Below are 25,991 nucleotides of genomic sequence, written 5' to 3' on the forward strand. Positions count from 1 at the left end.
ATTTCTAAAAGTTAATTCAATTCAATTTTATTTATATAGCGCCAAATCACAACATAAGTCGCCTCAAGGCGCTTCATAGATACAGAGAAAAACCCAACAATCATATGACCCCCTTGTGAGGGACCAAGCAGCCAAAGCAAAGAGGACACAAGAAAAAATATCTTCAAAAAGGGTTTTCTTTATTTTAACCCTCAAAAAGTCCAAAATTAACAAAATTCAAAACCATACTTAGCAGGCCCATAAAACAGGTCATATAACTCTACAAAAAGTAATTTCCAAAACTTAAACAACAAAGTGAGACACAACTTAACTCACAAACTGACCTAATTAAAAAGACACATGAGGGTAGCTTTTATAATGATTTGGCCAAACCATTTGAACACAATAGGGGGGAAAACAAAAACACACACTAATATTAACTAAGCACAGAATAACCTAACTAAGCCTAAAACACCCCTGCTCCTGGTAAGCCCATGGTTGGTCCTGCTGAGCAGGCATTTTGTCCCCAGAGTCCTCAGCCACGCCTTTTGCCCAGACAGGAAACAGCCACCGCCCAAACCCAGGTAACTCAAAGAAAGAGAAACATAATTAATATAACAAAACATTTTAGAAAAACCACACAATGCTACTATGTGCGCGCCTCATAATACCAGTGTTAGGTTTAACCAAATGATTAATGAAGAAAACTGCAAAGCAAACTAATAAAGTGAAAAATGGACTAATTTACCCCTGTGTGGCTGATGCCATCACACCCCTATGAGCAAGCACTTTGGCGACAGTGGGAAGGAAAAACTCCCTTTTAACAGGAAGAAACCTCCGGCAGAACCAGGCTCAGGGAGGGGCGGCCATCTGCTGCGACCGGTTGGGGTGAGAGAAGGAAGACAGGATAAAAGACATGCTGTGGAAGAGAGACAGAGGTTAATAACAGATATGATTCAATGCAGAGAGGTCTGTTAACACATAGTGAGTGAGAAAGGTGACTGGAAAGGAAAAACTCAATACATCATGGAAATCCCCCAGCAGCCTATGTCTATTGCAGCATAACTAAGGGAGGATTCAGGGTCATCTGGTCCAGCCCTAACTATATGCTTTAGAAAAAAGGAAAGTTTTAAGCCTAATCTTAAAAGTAGAGATAGTGTCTGTCTCCCGAATCCAAACTGGAAGCTGGTTCCACAGAAGAGGGGCCTGAAAACTGAAGGCTCTCCCTCCCATTCTACTTTTAAATACTCTAGGAACAACAAGTAGGCCTGCAGAGCGAGAGTGAAGTGCTCTAATAGGGTGATATGGTACTACAAGGTCATTTAGATAAGATGGGGCCTGATTATTTAAGACCTTGTATGTGAGGAGCAGGATTTTGAATTCAATTCTGGATTTAACAGGAAGCCAATGAAGGGAAGCCAAAACAGGAGAAATATGCTCTCTCTTTCTGGTCCCTGTCAGGACTCTTGCTGCAGCATTTTGGATTAGCTGAAGGCTTTTCAGTGAGTTTTTTGGACATCCTGATAATAATGAATTACAGTAGTCCAGCCTGGAAGTAATAAATGCATGAACTAGTTTTTCAGCGTCACTCTGAGACAGGATATTTCTAATTTTAGAGATGTTGCGCAAATGGAAGAACGCAGTCTTACATATTTGTTTAATATGTGCATTGAAGGACGTGTCCTGGTCAAAAATGACTCCAAGGTTCCTCACCGTGTTACTGGAGGCCAAGGTAATGCCATCCCGAGTAAGAATCTGGTTAGATACCATATTTCTAGGCTTTTCAGGGCCGAGTACAATAACCTCAGTTTTATCTGAATTAAGAAGCAGAAAGTTAGCGGCCATCCAGGTCTTTATGTCTTTAAGACATTCCTGCAGTTTAACTAATTGGTGTGTGTTATCTGGCTTCATGGACAGATAGAGCTGGGTGTCATCTGCATAGCAGTGAAAATGCATAGCAGGTCAGTTAAAGCTGACCCTTTTGTTGCATTTGTAGCTTCTCTTGTTTAAATGCTTGCATTAAGGACAGCTAGATTAAACTCCGCCTCTAGAGGGCAGGCTTGCCTTCATACAAATATCAAACCATATGACAAATATGCAAAGTTTTGATTAATACATTTCTCTGTATCTGGAGAAAATGGAGTAGACATTCCTTGCCTTTAAGTTTATTTTTTAAAGCACCTAATAAACAAAAATAAAAACAGAATAAAGTTTAAAAAAAATTAAAGCAAGTATTAACAATACAAATAAGATTCTGAACAACAAAGAAGTGCAAACAATGTCAGCTGGCATTGGTGTCAGAAGCCTTACCTAACCAACTGGCCTCAGTCAGTCCCACTTGGCCCCCACCCTACCCCCTTCTGTCACTATGCACCAGATGCCTGCTGGGCCACGTTCTCAGCCCTGTACACCAACCCAACCAACCAACGTCATCATCAAGTATGCCAATGACACCACCCTTTCTGATGGAGATGAAACCGCGCACAAGGCAGAGGTAGAGAACTTGTACCACTGATGCTCAGAAAATAACCTGATGCTTAACATCCTTAAAACAAAAGAACTCATAATGGACTTCAGGAGGCACAGACAGGTCCACTCCCCCCCTGGAGAATGGGTAGAATCTGTCTCCAGCTTCAGGTTTCTGGGCACCCACCTCTCCACCAATCTCACCTGGACCCACAACACCAACACCCTGGTAAAGAAGGGCGTTGGTTCTGCTGGTGGCCTTCCACTGTTCTTCAGTGGAGAGTGTGCTCTCCAATGCCTGGGTGTTTGGTACGCAGGGGCCCTACTGAGAACAGGAAGGGTCATTGAAACCGCTCCAAAAAATCACTGGCTGCCCTCTGCCACCCCTGGAGCCCATCACCAGATCCTCCTGTCTCAGAAAAACCAGGACCATCATAGGTGACCCCGTGCACCACGTACAGTTTGACCCACTGCCATCTGGTCGACGCCTCAGGTCAGTCAGGTTCCACACCTCCAGACTCACTAACACTGAGTAACCCTAATCACTCAGGGCACTCACAGACACACGGACTCTATTCAGGCCAAGTCTTTTTCTTTGCACTACCTCCAAGCACTTTGCAACTTTTTCTCCAATGTGTGCCTTTCTATTGCTTGTATATATCCCTCTTGAATGTATATCTCCTGTATGCTACTTATTCTTGCTGTCTGCCAATTATATTTAATTCCAACATAGTTGGTGTGGAGCAAACACAATTTCGTTGTACATGTACAATGACAATAAAGGGCTATTCTATTTTATTCTATTGTAAAAGCTTGGGAAATGAACTATTCATCCAGCCTGACAACGCACATATTTCTATCTAGTGTTCAATATCCTTCATACTGTGATTGAAAGAGACCTATTTGTCTGTCTGTGTGTCTTTTTCCTCAACAAATTCATATTTTCAGCTTCATCATCTGACCAAAAATATACTAGAAAATGTTTCCAAACTGCTACAGTTTAAATACTCATATCCACCAGGTGGCGCTACATCCTAATTTGAATTCTGCTGTAGAGTCATTTATGGGCTTTCATAGCGTACTGGGATTTCTTTGTAAGTAAAAAAATTAAGCCGAACAAACCACACTTATGTCCATTTGTTGTTCTGGGGTTATATGGGTGACCCTATCTTGTTATGTATTAGATAGATAAACGAAAAGTGACGAAAAGTAAGCATGACGTCACTCTCGGTCTGGCCAGTCGCAGAGGCTTCTGGGTAGCTGCCGTGTCGGAGACATTTTGGATTTAAAGGGGCTGAGCTAGCCGTCAGTCCCAGCTCTCGGTAAGTGAAAAGCTGTATTTTCTCCGTGAAACGTTAGTGTTGTGTGAGCTTGTGTGTGCGGTTGTGTGCTTCGGGAGCATGGATTTTAGATGCTGCGTATAGAAATGAGCAGCTCTGCGCTTTGAAAAGGATGAACTTGCGACATTTAGCCGGGGAGTGGTGACGCTATCGCTGGCTAGCTGAGAGCTAGCTGGGCGCTGAGCGGAGCTCTACACAGATCGGGCAGTAAGAGCTTTCAAAACTAAAGAGTCTTCGATCATTAAAAAACCCACGGTAAACCCATCAAAATTCAAGTGTGACCCTAGAGATCATAACGAAATTGGTAGGTGAAAGAAGAAAATGTCATGGATGGCTAAAGCTATATGAAATTGTGTTATTCTAGAAAAGCGTCAGATGTCAGATTACCTGGTGTGTTTTGCGCTTTGAAGTGATGTCAAAATGTACACAGAGCTTTCTGTCCACATTAGCGGCAGTGCAGTGCTATTAACATGTAACTACCACGACTTTAGGATGGCGCCTCTGTTTTCAGCTGTTTCCCGTCATTATCTTCTCGGCTTGTTTGTGGGGAACTGCGATCTCGTCACAGGTGTCTGATTTTCCTGAATAATACTCCTCGGCATGGTACGATGCTGAAGTGAACATCTCTTCTTTTTTCCTAGCAATACGCAGGCATATTCATTTGTCAGACAGCCATTAGTGGGAAGCAGCCCTCCAGCTGCTGGTTTTGTGTAGTGATGGATGACTGAGGACAGTCAGTGGCACCTCCCTGCTGGTTGTTTCCAGGCCCTGCCACACCCTCTGGGTTGGCTGGCTCTCCTTTGTGTCTCTCACAGTGATACCGACACTGTGTTGGATTGCTGTTTTATTGTGCAGGAAATAAGGATTATTAATCCGGTGGTGTCAAACTTCACCAAGTGGACAGGAAAGGCGTCCCCTTGGGAGATGGTTTTGGTTTCTCCCACTGGCTTGGCTAGGAAGTTGCTGACTCCTCTCTGCCGTTTTCCCCCCATTTCCTCTCCCAGTATGCATCACACCCTTTCTCAAAAAGGGTAGGCTAGTAGGATTGTTTACAACTAAACACAGACAATTTTAAAGAAGACTAGATTATTATCTTAAGATGAGAGTTTTTAACCCTGCCTCACAGACAAAACAAAATGACTACGAAATTAAAGTTGGTAGCAGAGCGTCCACATTTATGCCAGTTGTTATTGCGTTAATCCACTGTTGTGATCTCAGTGGGGGGGAAAGCACTACCTTCACAAGTGACGGTAGTGATGATAGATGGGTTAGAAGAAAAGAGACGGAGTGAGGATGGTGTTGGCCGAGAAGTAAAGTAATAATGTGAATCTTAAGGCATCCCGGGAGATGGAGACGAATGAAGGCTGTAGCTTCTGGATGAAGGTACGAGGCCCAGATTTCCACCGGTTAGAGGGGAGTGAGCCAGTCAATATGGAGTACGCCGACCTCTGTTTAAATTGTATTTCATTCAATACATTGTTCCCTGCTCTCATACTGGCCTCATGGTGGGAAGTGCTGTAATTGCAGTTGTATGACCTTTGAGCCTTCTTCAAGAATGACTCATCTAACTTGTCTTCCCGGTCCAAGTTGGGTAACAAGAGCTAAATCGTGCCTATTCTGTTTATATTTTTCAGATTATTTTTAGGCTGCGTCTGTACATATGAGTGTAACTGGTGTGAGTCACAGTTTAAAGTCCACACATCACATCTGTTGAGATCCTGGAGTTTGTGAATTATGATTTTCTTTAATCATAGTATTCAAACCATCCAGTGCTCAACTGCACACCCCTGCTGCACGAGTCAGCCTATGAACATCGCTCGGGCGAGGCGACTGTGTGAGTGACGTATCATGGCAGTGTAAATATTTTCTGACGTGCTGAAGGTAAACGGTATATGAGGCATTTCATTCTTAGTGCCATGATGAGTATTATATGTAAATAAGCTCAGTATTGATATAAGAGCTCCTAGGATGCCAGACCATTTTGAGCCTGTGTCACTGAGGCTGTTCTGTTGTGCCTCATTAGGTCTCTTCCTTTGTGTGTGATGAGTATAGAGGAGAGGAGCAGGCTCTAGATCGGGATGACTCCCTCCCCCATCTGACCTGCTCCTCTGCACTCCTCTGTTTTTGTCCCTCTGTGGGCGGGCCCGTCTCCCGACGTGCACCCAAGCTGATGCTGGTTGTTCTGACGAAGCACTGGGGAAGGTCACATCATCCCGCAGGCAGCTCCTCGTCCTCATCCTCACCAAAATTAGCATTCGTCACTCTCATTACTGTCCAGCTTCATTTCCATTCGCTTCATTTTCACACTGAACGTTTATTGTGTTATTTTGTGTTTGTTTGTTTTAAAAAAAACAAAACAAAGGATCTCTCTTTGGATTAGGAGGGCAGGTTTATGATGCCGTTTGCTGGTGTGTAGCGCTTTTCCTCAAGGAGGAGGACATTATTTCACCAGCTTTTCCCCGTGCCAAACTGTGAGGTTCTGCTCTGCTTCTGAAACCCAGGTTTGTTTTCTGGTACAAGCTGTAGCAGCAGAAAATATGATGAATGGCTTTTAGCCTTTAGCAGCTATTTGTCGCTTTGTTTAATGACTTTGTCATGCATCGCTCTATTATTCCTCTATATATTCCACCTCAGTTTTTGTAAAGCTACATTTCCTTAAAAACTCCATCTGCTTTACCATGGAGCGAGATGAACGTCTGTTAAAGCAATGCGTGTCGTGTGCTTATTGAAATGGCAGGTCATGTAGCTGTGGGCTGGCAGTTTTGTTCAAAATGCTTTCCTGGTATGCATTTTCTAGCAACCTGACTTAAGCTGGAGAACCTTCGGTCATACTTGACCCTCATTATTCTTGAACCCAATGATGAGGTCACTTGTATTGAAGCCTGCATCGAGTGAATGTATACTGCTGCGTACAGTAACGTGTGCATCACGAGGGCACGTAAAAGCACCGTTGGCCTTTTTGTTGGTATAAGAGGTCATAAACTAGATGTGTTGTCTTTCATTTATTTTGCTAGCATACTGCATTTTTGTGTTTCCATTTGATGATATCAGCTATTTCCCTCCCACATGATCTCATAAAACAAAGTAAATGTTAAAGATTAATCCAAGGGCAGAGAACAACAGGACTGCTGGACTTCTCATATACCTCTTTAAACACTTGGGGAAATATTAACTCGAGCCGTCTGAGGAAAGAAACTCCCTAATTGGAGTGCTTTATTAAAAGTAAAGATGCTGGCTCACATGAAAGCACTTCTCTTGTAGACCCGGCTTTCATCCATACAGGTGTTAAACAGCTGAGTCGGAGGAGCTCTACAGGGTAATAAGCTGTTTGATCTGCGAGCAGTGTTGATCTTTCAAAGAAAACATTTCATATCGTGCTCGCAGGAGTGAGGCGTCTCACAGCCAGACTTTCAAACGACTGCAGGCACAGATGAAAAATATAAAGCTGTCTGACACGCCTTCATGCAAAGTAAGGGTCTCTGCAATATTTGCTTTGGCTTTAATGAAGCCTCAGTCCTTTGGCATCTCTGTTGATCGTGCAAATAGAAGTTCTAGTTGATTTGTTTTTGGCATTTGAGTTTCATGGAACTGAGTGAGGGTTTTTCTTTTGTTTTTGTTTTCTTTTGAGTCTTTTCTGTTCGCTTTCATGTTTGCTTTCGCCTTCTAAAACCCTTATCTTCTAACGGCTTATTATTAGATTTTATAATGCATATTATATAATGTATTATATAATTATATAATGTATATTGTGAAAGCAGTTCTAAGCCAGCACCAAATACAACACTACAGAGTTAATATTTCTGTAGGATTGCTTTTGTACTTTTAATTAGAGTTCAGTCAGTTTGGGATAGAAAAGGGGGCTTCTCTTAAGAGGTTGGCTGTCTCTTTGAATTTTCCATTGTACTGCTCCCCGATTAGAATAAGTATAGAGGGGGTGGTTATATATGAAGTCGAGCGTGCTCCCCTCGTGGTACCATAGCTAATAAGCTCAGCATTGCTAAATACCATTGTTGAAGTGTTTTAACAGCTTAAACAAATGGCTTCATGCTTTACCTGGGCTGTGCAGAGAGTTCAGTCATTTCTCTCCCTAGAGATAAATTTGTCACAAAACAGAAAATTTTGCTTTTTTTTTTTTTTTTTTGTTTGTTTTGAATTCGCAAATTAATTTAATCTGTCGGATTCATGAGGATAGCAAAGGTTTTAATTAGAGAAAAATGGGTGGTGGGGAGAATTAAGACCGTTCTGTGTCCCCCCCCATAACATATAAAATAGTTTTAGGTCACCCATCTCTTATCGGCCCCTGCTGCTGTCCTGCCCAGCCGGAGACCCCAGCAGTTGCTTATTTTGTTGCTTTCCACAGGCTCATTGGCATTCAGTTGTCCACTAGGCAAGTACAGCAGCTGGCCCCTGGCTGGCTGTTCGGCGTGGTACATATTAGTATAATGAATAACACCCTCATGACAGAGCCCAGCTGCAGTTACATGATGTGACATGCACAGGAGGGACATGATTGCCCAAAACTAGCTGTAAACCAGCTGGGTTTGTTTACCATGTTTGATTTAAAGCTGAGTCAAAGTCCTCTGAGAATATGCAAGCAGATAAAGTCATCTTTACAGGAGGTTTAAGGACATAAGAAAGCAGCAGTTAGTCCACCAAGAGAAATTAATCAGCAACTATCTTGATAACTCATTAATGGTTGTGCCTGAATTAAGCCAAATACGCCCCCGCCATCATGCTTCCTGTTGTCACAATACAAATTAAAGAGCTCTTCACTGCAGTTCTTTGGGCCTGTTTTTAGTCTGTTTATTTTCTCTGCTGCTTTAAAAGACAATTGGAAGTGGTAAAGAAGGGAGTGGCTCACTAATGGTGTATTTTTATTTATTTATTTTTTACTGCGGATGGGTCTCAGCTGGTGTTTTTGTTACTGCAAGCTCCCGTTTTTCCTTAACTATTTCTCCTCAGTGCTGTTAAAATGCAGAATGCAGTAGTTCCAACACTGGCTGCACCCCAGCTGGAAGGGCAGGGCTGCGTTTTGCACTGACATTTGCATGATGTAGCCAGTAGTGATGTGGCTCATTGAGTCATAAGTTATCTTTATGTTATTTAGGTAAAGTGTTCCATGGACTCGCCCGAGGGCTGACATTTCTAAAAACGACCATCACATTACTAACTCGCAGAGGTGTTTTTAAAATCTGTCGAGTTGGCCAGCTGCTGTGCTGCTGAAGCTTTTGCTACATCATTCTCTCCTTCAGTCGCCAGTGAATCATGCACCAAGCATGGCTGGCCTCTGTTTGGGTGCTGGCACCAGAGAGAAACCATACTGCAGAAGCTGTGTGCCCTGTGTTACACAGCGAGCTGCAGCCCTGCTCCCAGCCTGAGCTTATTATAGGTGCCAAGTCCCAGCAGTCGCTCCATCAGTGTCCCATGGCTCTCAGCTAGGCAATATAATATATATATATGTTATGTTTTATGTAGCCACCCTTCTTTCTTTCTGTTTGTGCTCAATTTGTGTGCTTATACAACTGCTGACGTACTTCTCTTATGAAATTTGAATCTCTAATCTGAGCTGTAGCAATAAACATGCATTCATTTCCCCTTTTATTGCCATCACCTTGCTGCAGGATGAGGTTGTGATCTTATTAGCAGAGTAGCATCTGTCAGAATTAGGAACATACATAATCAGAGAATGCCTTAAGTGCTAATTGTGTAAATGATCATTAAAAACTAAAGATGTATTTGGTTAAAGAGAGGAACTGTACTGAGACGTGTTTTGACATTTGCAGTGAGCTGAGCCAAATCAGCTGTGCTCTTAGGTTCTGTTCTGTGTTAAGCAAGCACAGCTGTATGTTTGACACATCATTATGAAATTGTTACAGCTGCTGCTGGAATTTTCCTACAGTGTCTCAGGCTTTTCCTCCAATCTTTTACAGGTTTCCCTGAGCTAAAAAGATGTCCACCATGGTGTACCCACGGGAAGAGAAGCTGGAGAAGCTTTCTCAGGAGGAGATCATCTCGAACACAAAGCTCGTGATCCAGGGTCTCGAGGCCCTGAAGAACGAGCATAACTCCATCCTTCACAGCCTCCTGGAGACCATCAAGTGCCTAAAGAAGGATGAAGAGGCCAACCTGGTGCACGAGAAGTCCAATCTTCTCCGCAAGTCAGTGGAGATGATTGAATTGGGCTTGGGAGAAGCACAGGTATGACTGAGAAGTTACAAGGATTTACAGAATTGTATGTTTGAACCTAAAGAGGAGATTCAGTTTAACCACGCTGATGATATGAGTGAAAGAAAAATTTGTGTGTTGTCAGACAAACAGAAGGGTTTCTAAAGTGGTAGATTTGTTTTATTATCTTCTTTGGTTGTTCCTGCTTCCTCACAGCTTCCTCATTCTATACTGAGCCTGTGCTGTGATCATGATTCACTGAAATTCAGACCCAGTTTATACTCTGCCGCCCTGTCACCGTAACATTTTGTCCTTGATAAATATCGCTGCTCTTCAATGTTGTCTCTATCCCAGGTGATGATGGCCCTGTCCAACCACTTGAACGCGGTGGAGTCGGAAAAGCAGAAGCTGCGCGCACAGGTGAGGAGGCTTTGCCAGGAGAACCAGTGGTTGCGGGATGAGCTGGCCAACACCCAGCAGAAGCTGCAGAAGAGTGAACAGAGCGTGGCCCAGCTGGAAGAGGAGAAGAAGCACCTGGAGTTCATGAACCAGCTCAAAAAATACGATGAAGATGTCTCACCCACTGTAAGTAATGATTATACAAAGATTATAGGCCTTAATGTGGGATTAGATTGGTACATTGAAGAGAACTGATTTTTGTGTGTATATGGTCTGTATTGCAAGAGGCATGTAGGAAATATATTCGTCCTTATTTATGTTCTTAACTGGAACATTTTCAGCTAAATAGATTCAAGTTGGATTTAGCATAAGAAGGGAAATGGAAAAAGACTTTAGTTTTTCTTGTAGTTGCTGATATAACTCTGAAGGACACGAGACTGTCAGCATAATTGGCCGCAAGGAAAAAAAACTCACTGTTTTCGTTAAAACAAGAAAACTTTGCATTCCTTCCTGGAATGAGCCATTCTGGTGTGGTCCTCATTGATCTGGTGTCAAGGATAAATCTCTCTATTTTCTTACCATATTGTTAGTCACAGATAGTGGATGCAGGCTATTACAGCCTCTAACTGCTTAGCTGAGCAGGGGCCCATCCAGCCAGAGCCGGAAAGTTCTTGTCTTCCATTTTCCACATTAAAGAAATCTTTTAGTGACGACGGATGAGTGCAGTTTATCCTTAAGATCTCATTTATCCTTTCAAGGGGAAATAATTCTTGAATAGTCTGTTTAATGTTCCCATCCTAATTGTTTATGATGATGATTATTACCATTTTTGTATTTGTTAAAATAATTTGTTTTGTTCATCTTTGAAATTTACTCCTTGTGATGTATTATTAAGGATGGTGGTAAATGAAATCTTCACTTTTCTAAATAACAGGCTCGCCTCATCTCTCCCTGTTAGACGTTAACACACATTTCACATGTCTGATAAAGGCAACTCTTGAATTATACCTGTTGTTCGTTAGAGAGTCTGACTGGCAGGTTTTTCATCCTCTCAGCAGGAGGAGAAAGACAGAGAAACACCAAAGGACTCCCTGGATGACCTCTTCCCCAATGATGAGGAGGAGCACGGCCAAGGAAGTAAGAACAAACGGCAACAATGACTCATCTGATTATCTGAATAAGAGAGAGCTGTCTTTCTTGGTTTGCTGTCGGGATAATATTGAATAAATTGTGTCATGCATGATCTCGGTGTAAAATAACCTGGCTACCTTATTCCAGGACAGTGGTGTGTGTTACAGTTTTCTACTCACTAGAGCCAATCTGACCTTTTGATTTTGCACGTTTCCTTTGTCCCCCACAGTGCAGCACCAACATAACAGTGCAGCCGTGGTCGCAGCCCAGCAGGGAGGCTATGAGATCCCAGCACGTCTGAGAACCTTGCACAACCTGGTCATCCAGTATGCCTCTCAGGGCAGGTACGAGGTGGCCGTGCCCCTGTGCAAGCAAGCTTTGGAGGACCTGGAGAAGACCTCGGGGCATGATCACCCTGATGTGGCCACCATGCTCAATATCTTGGCTTTGGTGTATAGGTTAGAAAACATACTGTGTTTGGCTTTTCGGTGCCGTGTATCCTGTTTTATTTGTTGAGCTACACATGGTGTTCTCTGTTTCTCCTTTGCACAGGGATCAGAATAAATACAAAGAGGCAGCCCATCTGCTCAACGACGCTCTATCCATCCGTGAGAAAACCCTGGGCAAGGACCATCCTGCTGTAAGACTTCACGGTTGCCATGGCTACCATATCTTCATATGGACTCATCCATGTTTAGACAGATCAGATTAGTTATCTTTTGTTTGTTCATAACTCCCAAAGACTCAATAGGAAGGCAATATTCTTTTTTACTGTCCTACTCAATCAGCCCGTATAGATTTTTCCGACTATTAAAGTATGGATTTCTGACCATGTGCCTGCAGGCTTGAAGAGATCAGTCATCAGTGTTCAGTGTCTGCCTGTACATCCGGCATTAACCATTGAATCCTTGCAGTTTTAATACAGCAACCAAAAGGGAAACGTTAAAAGACACCGTTTCCTTTTTGTGCACAGATGTGTAAGACTACTAACACCGAAGCACTAAAACTCCCCACAAAGCCTAAAGGAAGCCTGTAAAGCTCAGCTGCACTGTGGCCTTTGCAGTTTGTCACAAGGCACTTACTATCTAGGTTTTTCTGAGAACACTGAACAGCATACATTTTCGGACTATGATAATTCCTTGAAAACAGTGAATTTTGAAATCTAACCTGCCAGTACAGTCATTCTGGTTTTTATTTTTTCCAGGTTGCTGCCACCCTGAATAACTTGGCCGTGCTGTATGGAAAGAGAGGGAAGTACAAGGAGGCCGAGCCTCTGTGTAAGAGAGCTCTAGAGATCAGAGAAAAGGTAGGCCATATCCCTGGATTGCACCAGCAGGGCACTGCTATCGAGGTCTCATCTCAAGGCTAAACCAGTGAACAATTAGCCCATTGTTATAAAGTAATTAACAGTGGTAACATTTCCAAAATGTCAGTCAAAGCTAGTGTAATACCAGCTACTATAAATAGGAAAAAGAGCAAATGATTTTCTTAAATTGTCTGTGAAGTTTCCACTGGGGGCCATTCCTTTGTCAGCAGGGAATTAGGGTTTAATTGAGAGCGCAGCTGAAAATGGATAGCAGGCGTTGGGGGAGCGAGGAAGGAGATGGATAGGAGACATGACAAAACTACCGAGCTCAGCATGGTACAAAGAGTCTCTCTTTGCCCGAAAGCTCTATTCTGTAGCCTCGCTATTGATCGGCCAGCCTTTTATTAGATCTCCTGAGTGCCTGCAGCAGGCTGACGTGCTGCCTGGTGAAAGCAGCAACAGGATTTGGAGCTATAGAAAGGAGAGATGCACTGAGGCAGAAAGACAACCTGAACATATACTTTTCTGATATCCATCAGGTCCTGGGGAAGGACCACCCAGATGTGGCCAAACAGCTGAACAACCTGGCCCTGCTGTGTCAGAATCAGGGCAAATATGAGGAGGTGGAATATTACTACTGTCGTGCCCTGGAGATCTACGAGTCCAGGCTGGGCCCAGATGATCCAAATGTGGCCAAAACCAAGAACAACCTGGTGAGCGAGAAGTTGACAGGAAATCCACTCGCATGGTCCTTTTTCTCGTCTTTCTTTCAAACCTTTCACTTCTAATGCTGTACTTGTTGATAAGAACTGCAGTCTCTGTTGAGCTGTGAGTGTAACGAGGTAAACGCAGGCAGAGTTTTCTTTGGTTGCCAACAGACTCGATCATTTGTTCTGTCAGCCTTGGTCTCTGCGGAGGTGTTGAGCTTGTATATTGGTGCCAGCCTGCAAAGATTCCACTTGAAATGTCTTTTAAACTCAACTGTTTTTTTGTTTTTTTTTCCCCTCCCTTTTTCTTTCAAAAGGGCACGACTTACTTCAACACAAGATTTTTATAAAAGTTAGCAATCAATTTACTCTTGCAGCATAAGATTTGTCACCTCAAAAGGTGTTTAAAGAACTGTTTCGTGTCACTTAGCATTGCTTAAAGAGCACAAGGTTAGTAGTCTTTTATCTGCTGTTCTGCTACATCTTCAAGGCTTTCCTTTTCACTTATGTCCGCACTGCCTCACTGATGATGGAGAGAATTTATGTACAGCGAGGGAGGCAAAATCTGATCCAGTAAGCCCGTTTGGTTCAACACTAAAATCCCCTTTTACCTCTTTGTTCTTCAGGCATCCTGCTTTCTCAAACAGGGGAAATACAAGGAGGCTGAGATTCTCTACAAAGAGATCCTGACTCGTGCTCATGAGAAAGAATTTGGATCTGTTGATGGTAAGGTCATATAATGGCTACTGGAGCGTGCATGTATAGCAGTAAATGTTTAATTATATTAGTACAAATGAGAATTTTTATTCTTACCAGTGAATGACTATAAAATGATCTCAGGAGAACTGCAGCTCAGTAATTCAGCATCATTTTGTTGTTGTTTTTCACTTTTCTTATCCATCCACTGTTTGTGCCACACCAGCGAGCAGTGATGGACAGGTGGTTAAAAAGTGGACTTGTGTCTAAGCACGGTACCAAGCTTCACCATTCAGAGGACTCGATCTTTCTGAAGAAATAAAGAGTTTGCTTTGAAAGATGAACTCTTGCAATTTTCTTCTCTTTTGGTTTAAAGTAAGCTTTTTTGTTGGCTTTCCTCCATGGATTAGACTGACTGCTTTGAAAAAGGAATAAAAGTCACTTGGCACAAAGCAGCGCTCTGACGCCTTTTGACAAAAACATCCAACTTTTTCAGAGAGGTTTATTCTTTGTGTGTCACTTACCTTGATAATATTGTAAGATTTTTTTTTTCTTCTTTTCTTTTTTTAATACTAAAGTGCTTTGAAGGTTAAGGTGACGCAACTTGAAGCAGCAACAGTTAACCATAAATATTCTTTCTTCTTAAGGTGGCAGCACTTTATGCAATAATCATGTTTTATCTTCTTTGTCTTTATTACCTCAACAGTAGTATCGTCTTCCTCTCTACACCATTAAAAACAATTTTAATGGTGCTTTTGTACTGTCTGTAATTTGTTTGGGGACGAATCTGCAGTAAATTTATTAAAGCTGTTACACTCGTACTCTATTACTAAACCACCAGCACATCAAGCAGGTGCAGATGTTTGCCTAAACCAGTAATGATCTTTTAAATGAGTTGCAAGTTTGCAAACAAAATGTCATAAATAAATTCCCTTCTTTACACCACCTGACCTGGAAACCCGAATCAGCCCAATATTTGATGTGCTCGCACATGCACAGAGGTATAAGTAACTGTCCCAGGGTGTCAGCAAGATGGGTGCTAGACTTTCCTCAGTCATGACCTCACTTCCTGTTAAGTCTTATTTCTGTTGGCTTAAATAGTTAATAATGCTTGACTTTTTTAATGCTTGGTCAGATCTACTGTGCCATCAGTCTAAAATCTCAGATGGATTCTGGTGAATACTTGGAAAAATATGAAGCCTCAGAAATGTTATAAAATCCATTATGGTAGTAACTGGAATAACCCGTTGAACCCACATTCATTTTCGACCCACTGGTGACGGTACAGCACTTGAATACTTAATAATTCCTTTACCCCTTCGCAGCTCTGCCTCCTTCTGAAATGGCTCAGTCACATGTTTCCAGATTCACTCTTTAGCCAAAGCGACACACGTTCACTCTTCCACCACATGTAGCTGATTTCACTTTTCCAGGCATGAGGCTAATTATTTAAAATCCCAACGCATACACCATCTCTCCTGTCTGTCTGCAGCTGACAACAAGCCCATCTGGATGCACGCCGAGGAAAGGGAGGAGAGCAAGGTGAGCGGCTCTCTGTAACCGTCCTCGCGTGAATTTGAGCAAAAGCTAAACAAACAAAACTTGTTTCAAACCGCTTTTCTAACACAAGGCTGAGAAATGAGGAAAGCATGCCACTTCGTCATAATAGAAATGCAATCCTTGAACTAATCCCCGGAAGTTAAATGATAGTTAAACATAAACACAGGAACACAATATTGCTCATTCATTTGAACCACACCCCTTCACGTTTTTCTTCCTCTTCTCTCTTATTTACTTCCAGGGCAGGCACAGAGACAATACTCCATACGGAGAGTACGGCGGCTGGTACAAGGCCTGCAAAGTCAATAGGTGAGGCGGAGACTGATAAGAGTGTTTTATACAACATGGTCACGTGACAAAGGCAGAAATTTATTATTTAATTTGCTTTGTATGTCACTAACTTGTATCGGAAGCTTTTTTTTTTTTGTAAAAATATTATTATTTTTAGACTTGTGTAACTTATGTAACTTTATTTGCTTTGTTCAGATTCAAATAACGAAACTTGTCTGTGCATCCAGCCCTACAGTAAACACCACCTTGAGGAACCTGGGGGCTCTGTACCGCCGCCAGGGCAAGCTAGAAGCTGCTGAGACCCTGGAAGAGTGCGCTGCGAGGTCTCGCAAGCAGGTCAGCATAGTTTTCTACGTGAAAATAGTAATATGTTCCCCATGTTAGCACAGTGAATCTCATGATATTTCTTTCCCTTTCCCTACATTGCTATGGATCCAGAGCAACACAGTAAGTTGATTTGTCTCTAACTAGAGCCTCCACTTCTCTCCCCTAACATCACTCCCATCTCACAGTCATTTAAAACGTGTCCCAGTGCTTTGAAAGCATTAATAGGGGAAAGGAAACATGAAATCACGTTTAATTCCTCCATTTAACTTTGCACTCCTGCCAATATCGACATGCTGACGGCTACATCAGTGCTACTTCTGACTGTTTTTGTTTTGTTTTTTGTTTCTTTTTTCTTGCATCTGTGTGTTGCACCCATCAGGGCATCGACCCAATCCACCAGACACGTGTGGTGGAGATCCTGAAAGATACAGAGGGCGACAGGCGGAAGAGCAGGGACAGTCTCGCCAGCGTTAAGTATGAGAGCGGCTCTGAGACCGGCGAGGAAGTGAGTATGGGCGTGGAGTGGAACGGGGTGAGTACAAATCCACTATGGTTGAGTCAACGTGTCCGCTGGCCTCTCTGGAAAAACGAGGCTGTGTTGGTAATATCACAGCGAGGGTGTACTGGTACAGGATGCTCAGAATAAAGGACAAAGACGTGTTATGTGTTTAAAAGGAGAGCCGAGAGGGTTCCTTTCTGTTAGGTTAGTGCAGTGAGGACAGCGACTCCGCTGGCTCAGAGCCCGTCAGGAAGCCCTCAATGAGTCCAGACTTTACCAAATCACCTGGATGACCTTGTAATTATGCGAGTCATCACATTGAAGCACACTTTATTTTGATTTAGTGGATTATCCACTCAAAAGCCTGTTCTCGATTTGGGCTCCACCCAGTGAGCTATACCTGTACCAGTCCACCATCTCCCTGTGAATATACCACCATGAGATTTAGCTGCAAGTTCAAAGTGTAACGCTGATTGAGTGTCTTGGCATGCTGCACCCTCTTTATTTTGACAGCATCAAAACTCAGTTTTGGACTCCATGTTAACCTTTTTAATAAAGGCAATTTTTCTGGCGATGCTTTTGCACAAGTGAAGCAGTAACTATGAGGCACAGGTTTAGACTGTGGCACCCTGGCAACACATTAAACATTCATATGCTCAGAGATATAGCCTGTCTAAATCTCTAATAGGATGTGTCATGTTTCTGCCATTAAGCACAACTGACAAGGTTCCTGATATCGTCGGTGCTCGTGCCTCTGCTTGTCCCTCTGCTCAGTAATCAGAGTGGATGATATGTAAGAGTTCATCCTGCTGCCTTATTGTAATGTTCACTCTGGCTGTTAGCTGCACTTTTGGCCTTTTACAGTGAGAAAATAGGCTATAAAACATGGCGCTCTATGCAGTCAAATTGGCACCGCTGTTGCTGGGGCGCAGTTCACCCCCAAATAATGAGACTTGCATAAGGCATGAGAGCGTTGGCAGGGATGCCTCATCTGAGCCTGTGCCTCACCCCTCACTTAAGTGCAGCCACGCCCTCCGCTGCGCCAACCCAGTCCAAACATGCATGCAGCAATGCCAGCCCGCTGGGCCTCCCCTCCCCTTAACAACACACACTAACGCACGTCATGTGTTCAGTGTGTTTTCACTTGGTTGAGAAGTGTCTTTTCTTTAACCTGATGTCTGCTGCTCTGCACATGTTCATAAGCGTAACACGGCTACTCCACACTGCTTCACAGCGCACTGCAGCAAATGTTAACGGCATGTGTGTCTGCATCTGAGCGTGCACCTGTCTGTCTTTGAAACATGGCCTGGCATCCAGAGGTGTCTGTGTGTGTCTGTGTGTGTGCCTGCATTTCATTAGCCAGCGTGTAGCTATAGCAGCAGGAGTTAAACTGACTCAGTTCAAACAGAAAATATATTCATGACATTCTCATGCTTTTTCTGACTATTTTCTAGTCATGTTAACTTCTGCTTTTTGACTAAGCAAGTTTTGTTTTTATTTATAACAAATTCCATCCATCCATTCGTTTTACACAGCTTAAAATGGTTATTGTCTTTCAAAGATTAGTGTAGGAAAGAGTCTACTTGTGTCTTGCCGCGTGGTGATGTGGTTCAGAGCTGTCACTCACCTTTGCTTAAAGTCTCATCTCCTCTTTCTTCTGCACTCAGTCTGCTGTGTCATTAACGTTGTGGAAGTTGTTTACATGCTTCAGATGTCTCAAAAAGCACTTCCTGTTTTGCTATTAAAGTGGCGCTTGTCTAGGAAATAACCATGAGACGACAGCTTGTCAGCGCGTTTGTGCTTGTGTACAGGTTAATTACTGACGTGTATGTGTGGCTCTTGTTTAAAAAAAAAAAAAATGCATGATTCCACTTCCTGTGTGTCTGTAAGTGGTCTGCTTTAATATGCTGCCTTTTTAGCTGCATGTTTTCCAGATTTCACCTTCTGACTTTTTTTTTTTCCTCATCCCCCTTCCCCCCCTTGTGTTTGTCAATAACGTGCCTCCATGTCGATTCCTCTTGCCATGACAACCAATCAGCCTGTCAGTCAAATTTGCTCTTCTCATTCAGTGGATTGTACTCTCCCCCTCTCCACACAATAAGCTTGGGTGGGTTGGTATTTAGGTACTCGATGAGTAGAATAGATTAGTTTGTTAGTCAGGTGAGGACGTAGGTGGAGGATCGTGTGTTAGATGCAGCTTCTGTGAAATGTATACTACTTAGGTTTATTCATGTCCCACCATCAGTGTGATAGTTATCGAAGTATTCCCATTTCAGTGCTGCTGCTTGCAGATGTCTCACGTCTGCAGTGCACAGTCACCGGCTGGGCACTGTGTGCCAAGTTCAGCCTTTCTGGTACCCCAAGAGGAAAGAGAAACAGCTGAGTCACGGTGACTGCAGCCAGCACCTACTGCTTCACTTACCTGCTAGTGTAGCATCTAAGACAGATGTAATCTTTCAGAGAGAATCGGAGACTGATGCTCCCGTATCATTTACCGTTTACTAAATTAGGGTTTAGAAAAAGAATAATCAGCCTCCAATCTGCAGGAAGTTACTGAATCTAGTGCAAGTCATGGGTAATTTATCAAAGCGTAGATGTCTAGAGTAGGAAGCCCAACCCAGAGCTCTTAATCTTACGATGTGTGCCTTCTTTTTTTTCTTTTTCTTTTTGTCTGTTTCTCTCTTTTATCAGGCCTAAGCCATCAAGACTATTCCTCCATCCTTCTCTCCTTCCCCAACACAATAGCAAAAGGATGTGTGTTGTCATTCCCTCTGGCCTTCTCTGTCCAACAGCTCCTCTGCCATTCCTGATGCTCCCCCCTCTCCTGCGGCAGAGACTCAGAAAGCCCCCCTCCTGGTTGTCACCTCTCTCCCCTGTTCAACTGACAGCTGCTGGGACGTTTGGTCTTCTCACCTCTGCTCTGTTTTCTCCTCCTTACTTTCTCTCTCCCTGTCCTTCCCTCTCACTAACCTGCGTCACCCCTTCCCCATGTCGGAACTTCAACTCTTTCTGTCACAAAAAAGACAAAAAAAAAAAAAAAGAAAGTCATTGTGTGTAATCTTTCCACGTGAGGAAGTAACTCGCACATTTTTCCTCTATTCAGACCCGTGTGTCTTTACCACAGGGGCACAGCAGATTTATTTATTGGCTCATAAGAGGAGCAGCCATTTATTGAAACAAGGCAGAATAGCTCCAGACATCACTCCAGCACATAACCAGATAAAGCGCTACAGATAATGAACTTCCACGGTTACTCTGCATTGTTCTCACTCCAAATTTGTTTGCCTTGAGCACTACAAATGACAGCTAACATCAAAGCTAGCATCCAACCCGGTGCCTGTATTTAGCCATAATTGTATCTTTTTGGGTTTTTTGCCAGTGTGTATTTGACAGTTTGAACTAACGCCTGCGATCAAATGCTTAACAAGTTTTAAAATGAATGGTACTGTATAGTTTGACACGTTGACAGTCAGCGGGAAGAGTAAAGGGAGTGTTGCCAATTTTGTTTTGGGGTTGTTTTTTTTGTGTGTTTATAGATATATTTGCTATTAATTTGTTTTGGTTTATTTTGTATGAAATTGTTTACATTTTCTAAATACTTTATTATTATGTGGCTCAATATAAAGGCAGTAGTATGTCAACATTGCGTTGCCCGCTGTGACGGGACCGGAACAGGATGGAGGCCAAAACGTGACGGCAGATTAGCCAGATCACAGCAAGCTGTTGTGTCGCCATGGTAATTTATTTTCAGCTTCTGCTTACTCGCTTCAGTGTGACTGTTTCAAGCTTTAGCAAAGGCTCTACAGTCACGTGCATTTACAAAGGGAATTAGCAACATTGGCTGACGCTGTGAAGCCCACACAATAGCAGAGACCTACTAGCACAAACACTGGCCACCTGAGTGATCTCTATATAGTTTAATAAATGGGCATAAATGCCCACAATTGCCTTGATCTGTTGGTGTAGCAGTAGAGGATAGCATCGTAAATCAACAGAAACCTGGATCCTACAGTAGTTGTAGTGTGTATTCATGTGTATGTTTGGTGGTACAGTCGCAGCGCCCGCTATGGATGCTGTAATTTGAACACAGTTTGATGGACTTTTTCTCACACAGTTGTTTGCAAGTAAACAGTCGGTGAATCATGTTTTTAGACACCAGGAGTACAGTGCGAGTGTTTCCTCAAGATCAACATTATTTCAGATGTTTAACTAACTGAATGTAAATGATTTAACATCTTGGAAGTGTAATAGTAGGCTGTATTAATAGTTGACAAGTGCATTCACTATATGGCTTTTCATCATGCTACTCGCCTTGATTCTTCATTCCTTCCCATGCGAACACCTATACTTCTAATGCAACTATGAACAAAATAAATAAATAAATAATAAAAGACTGTCCATCACATAATTATGGCAATATTGTTGTGTTAGTGGAATGCTTATTTATTGAACTGTCTGTTCTCGACATATGTAGTGTGACTTTCAGTTTCCTAAAGAACATAAATGGAAAAGTCTATAACGCACTTAGTAAGTAGGATTGCATTATAATTACCATTCTGCATTGTGAAGGTTATTGCATCGACACTTGTTGGTATTCTCAAATAAAGTTTTTCCATTTGTGAAGTCTGTCTTTTCTCTGCTTCTGATGCAAACAGACACACACACTCCTGCTTTGAGGTTTTAATGTCAGCTGCTGAGCCAAACAAGCAACAGAAATCGCATCTGTACACACAGCTCCCTCTGCTGGTACTCCTGTAGTAGTGCAGTGTGACAGCCACTTTATAGAAAAAGTTCCGTTTTATTTATATTGCACCAAATCACAACAGCAGTCCCCTCAAGGAGAAAAGGACACACTGGGAAAGCAAGACAAGTACATGTTGTATTTGCTGATTAGAAATTAAAACAGACACTTTACAAGTTGGTTGCTATTACACTTAGACACACACGCACAGGAGAATCTAACAAATGAATGGATGGATTATTGCAATTAACTTTAAGGTCATTTTAAAATTTGTCTGAATAGAACATCCGGATTTTTATTAGTATGCTACTGACAAAATAAAACTGTCATATTTAAGTAAATCTTACAAATAAAGCTATTCGTTTAAGGCAAATACGACAAATTAAACTGGTTACGCTGGTTTCTATTGGGCTTATGTAGAAGTGTGTCACAGTTTGTGTATGAAGATCATCAGATGTTTGCTGTGTTACCAAGTCCCAGGAACCTAAAACTGCATATCTACTCCACTCGTGTAACCATGGTTACATATCTTCTTAAAATCAATCTCTGCTTTCTTTCTGCTGAAAATGAACTTCAGATTATTCAATTTATCAGACTGCAAGGTTGCCGATTTCCTTCCAACATGAAGTTTCATGTTTGTTTTCCTTATGAATCAAACCAGCAACGATACGACAGATCTCTGTGTGGGAGTGAAGTAATAAGTGCACAGTGAGAATATGAGGTGTCAAGAAAAGCAGCAAAAGCTAATTGTCTCAATGAAGATGTGCCATGTGTTAATAATGACTGTATATATATATGGCACTCAGCACAACCTTTGGATCAAGCTATAAAGACTTGCATGTAAATGGAAGTTGACTGATTCTGGGTAGATGTTTCCAGCTCCGTGACACCTAATTTAATTGTGTGAGGCACCACGAACACGTCGTTTGGCTGGGAGCAGCCGATTAGAACGCGTCGTGATGTGCTACACGACTCAAGCGAAACACAAACATGCATCTTGATAATTGATGATTACTGGCTAATGATAAGAACAGGCATGTTTGCAGCGGGGAGTGTGGATGAGCTAACGAGCATCTGTGTGTGTCTGCAGGATGGCAGTGGAACCCTCTATCGCAGTGGCTCTCTGGGGAAGCTCAGGGATGTTTTGCGTCGCAGCAGCGAGATGCTGGTGAAGAAACTGCAGGGCAACGTACCCCCTGAACCTCGCAGCACCAAGTAATAACTCAAGCAATCCTCTCTTGTGATGGATGTTTTACTTTATAAATGATTCCAAAGAAATGTACTGCTTCTACAAGTTCTCAGAGGGCTTTTCTAGTCTTAATGACACCACAGAGCCCTTTACATGATAAGCCACATTAAACCTTTCAACATATGTTCTTAGTGCAATTTCTCTCCACTGAATTTAATTAGCAGGTCACAGTTTATTGGACATTTACTCCCCAAACGTGGTCAGGCCTGGTTTTGTGTGTGTGCTCTCCTCTCAAAGAAACAAATGCCTAATCTTTGTTTTCTTTGTCCATCAGTATGAAGCGAGCCTCTTCCTTGAACTATCTGAACAAATCTAGCGATGAAACGTTCCAGGTGATGATCAGTTTTTGTAAAGATTTGCATTTTGTTGTTGTATTTATTTATTTTTGAATGCTCCACTTGAACCTGTGCTGTTTCCTTGCCAGAATCGAGGGGGCAGTAATTTCAGGGAGAGCCGTGGGCTCAGCTCCAGCACTGTGGATCTCTACTCTGGAAACTGAGCAGCAGGCGGTTCTGTTCACCCATCCAAAGACACTACTCCCCCTCCTCTTCCTCCCTTTGGCCTTCGGCAACAGAACCGTCGGACAGTGTCGAGTCCAGCACGCATTTTGTCCACACGCCTGACCCAAAGATCCTCTTAGATTCCCACTCATCAGGATGAATACCTACGTAACCAGTCTATTTTTCCCGTTGCCACATTTCTGCATTTCCCTCGTCGTAGTCCTAATGTCTTGTTGCCTTGGAGCCTTGGTGCCTCCTAATTGTGGCCAAGAAAACCTGCCGTACCTCATCTCTGCCCTTAATTCATAATCACTGACTCTGCACTTTGAGTTCGCCTCTCGCCATAAATGCCACCTTTTGACAGTAATAACCGATTTTTAGTTAAGATTACGTTTTTCTTACATGTAAATAAAAGATCCTTTGTAGACTGTAGATTTATTTTTGCCTTCGACGGTAGATAAAGATGAAAAGGTTTTGGGTTTGAAATGACGACATGTAACGTTTTCCTTTTAATGATTTGCCCGTTGAGATTTATTGCGATGTTAGGGGTGTAGCTTCAAACTTTGGGAAACAGGGTGAAGATGTTTATTCTACTGACGTGACTGTGACTGAAATTATAGCTGCTGCTTTAACCACTACAGCTGATCTCGTGCGTTGCAGAGAAAGACACAGGTGTAATCGTGTAAACCATGGAAAGCACTCCTTAAAAAAACAACAACAACTTGTGTATGTACATATATGTGTGTGAAAAAGTAAACCAATCAGGACTGAACTGTTCATCCTGAACAGTGGTGCCATGCAGGACTTAGTCCACTCTGCAGGTTTGAGTTGCCAACTCTGAGCACATCTTTCTGTAATGCTGTGATTGGGGATGTGTGATTTGAGTGTGTTGTTTGATTGTGTTTTTCGTGTCGCTACTCAAAAACAACTGGAATGGGTTTTTTTTCTAATTCCCTTATTTTGCCTTTGTTTTCATTTCATTCTATGTAATAAATATAAAGGATAGAATATGATCAAGTGCTCAAATTTCAACAAGTAGAAAGCGCTTTTCATTTAAGGGGACAGTTGCACACGCGTCTGTTTTGATCTGATACTTAAAACGACCCCAGTTGGTGTCTGATCTTGATAAAAGAAATAAAACCATTTTCTACTCAGAATTGAATTCGCTTGAATATCTTCGTCTTATCCACTTACGCTCTTCCACCAAGCGAGATCTTACAACGTCAGACTCCAGTGTGAGTGTGGGAACTCGGGGAACATAGATGTCTTACTAAGATGCGAGACTTCTGAGTTTTCCTCCTCCCACCTGGTACAAATCAGCGTGGAGGGGGTTTGTCTGCTCGCTGCTAATCTCTCAGGATGTCAGAGCTTTAATGTGGAGCTTTATATGAACCCATACTCGTGGTTTTGGGTTCTGCTGAGAGCTGCCGGATTCCCTTTTTTCCTGTTTCTAAGAGGTAAGTGACTAGCAGCAGAGTTAATTATTGCATGGGAGCTGACACCATGCCCTCAGACACTTCAAATAAGAGTGGGACTACTGCCTCTCTTTCCTCCCTCAGGAATTCATTTTGTGAATGAACTTGTTTTCTATATCTGCCCCCCTTGAAAAGGTTTTACTAACCCTCTATTAATCCTCTAAAGTGTTTCTGTCAGCCACAGTCATCTGTGGGCCAAGTGGACCAGCAACGTGGCTCTGGGCCCACACATATCCCCAACGGTGGCGCCAGCAAGGGGCCGTCACCTCGTGGTCAGAGTGATGTGAACTCACAGAAGGTGTTAACAGGGACATGCATTCCTGCTGAGGTCTGTGAGGTCCCCTCAGTATTGTAGAGTCTTTACTTTAAGCTATAAAGACGACTGTTGTTGTGAATCGATGCTTTTTGTATGCATAACACCGAACTGAGAGATAGTACAACATTAATTAGGTTAGTAATATGCAAACACGTAAAAGCGTGCAGGAATTACAGAGTGAAAAAAATCTGACATGTGTTTCTTTTGGACCAGTTATGTTCAATTTGTAAATCTTCTGCATAAAAACAACTTTAAGATATTGAAAATATAAAACATTTGAATAAAAATCTGAATTATTTGAGTGATATGTAAGGTTTCTGTATAAGGTAACAGTGCTCAGGTTGAACCAGAGGGTCGCGGTGTTGTATTCCTTATCCCACATCAGGCACGGCCACCGGAAGCTGCACCCGAGGAAAAAGATGGAATAACCCGTGAAGTAACCAGAGTGATACGGGAAGTTTAATTTCAAAATAATATACATTTGTTTTTCCATGCCGGTTACTTAACAGCATCAATGGCATAGAAAACAGTGTCTCGATAATATTGAACACGTAATTATTTAAAAACACGAGTAAAGTTAATAAATAATAAATTATTTATTATGTGCAGTAGTAATATAAAAATATTACTACTACTACTACTAGTACTACTACTAGTAGTAGTAATAATAACAATAACAATAATAATAATAATGATAATGATCTATTGGACTATTACTGGCCTCACCCAGCATGAAAAGACTGATAAACTAAATTAAAATACATGAATTAAAGGTTAAAATATACAAATGAGAAATTGTGGAAAACTCGGTATTTAAAGTGGTCCTTGTTGTTACATTTATTTT

At 42.3% G+C, this 25,991-nt stretch overlaps 1 protein-coding gene across 11 annotated transcripts; it reads left to right on the top strand.

Annotated features, from left to right (window-relative positions):
• The first annotated feature begins 456 nt into the window (after positions 1 to 456).
• klc1b (kinesin light chain 1b) lies at positions 457 to 24,513 on the top strand. Of its 11 annotated transcripts, none has more exons than XM_076891853.1 (16): positions 457 to 563; positions 9,716 to 9,983; positions 10,305 to 10,535; positions 11,405 to 11,486; positions 11,710 to 11,938; positions 12,033 to 12,120; positions 12,685 to 12,786; positions 13,326 to 13,499; positions 14,120 to 14,219; positions 15,682 to 15,731; positions 15,991 to 16,058; positions 16,268 to 16,376; positions 16,747 to 16,899; positions 22,698 to 22,822; positions 23,131 to 23,188; positions 23,281 to 24,513. In XM_076891853.1, exons 2-16 carry the CDS (start codon positions 9,735 to 9,737, stop codon positions 23,353 to 23,355), a joined length of 1,893 nt encoding a protein of 630 aa, XP_076747968.1. In that variant the 5' UTR covers positions 457 to 563; positions 9,716 to 9,734; the 3' UTR covers positions 23,356 to 24,513. The 11 variants fall into 11 exon arrangements, 10 of the variants coding, with proteins under 10 accessions (XP_076747968.1, XP_014265483.1, XP_076747972.1 ...); XM_014409997.4 differs by lacking the exon at positions 457 to 563 and adding an exon at positions 3,630 to 3,767; XM_076891857.1 differs by lacking the exon at positions 457 to 563 and adding an exon at positions 3,630 to 3,767 and having other exon boundaries at positions 16,747 to 16,872.
• Positions 24,514 to 25,991: the final 1,478 nt, after the last annotated feature.

This window comes from Maylandia zebra, linkage group LG13 (assembly GCF_041146795.1).
Source record: "Maylandia zebra isolate NMK-2024a linkage group LG13, Mzebra_GT3a, whole genome shotgun sequence".
Lineage (NCBI taxonomy): Eukaryota > Metazoa > Chordata > Actinopteri > Cichliformes > Cichlidae > Maylandia > Maylandia zebra.

Coding starts and splice junctions, on each gene's coding strand:
- klc1b (XM_076891853.1), top strand. CDS start 9,735: ATGTCCACCATGGTGTACCCACGGGAAGAGAAGCTGGAGAAGCTTTCT. Junction 16,900..22,697: donor TGGGCGTGGAGTGGAACGGG/GTGAGTACAAAT, acceptor GTGTGTCTGCAG/GATGGCAGTGGAACCCTCTA. Junction 23,189..23,280: donor CTAGCGATGAAACGTTCCAG/GTGATGATCAGT, acceptor TTTCCTTGCCAG/AATCGAGGGGGCAGTAATTT.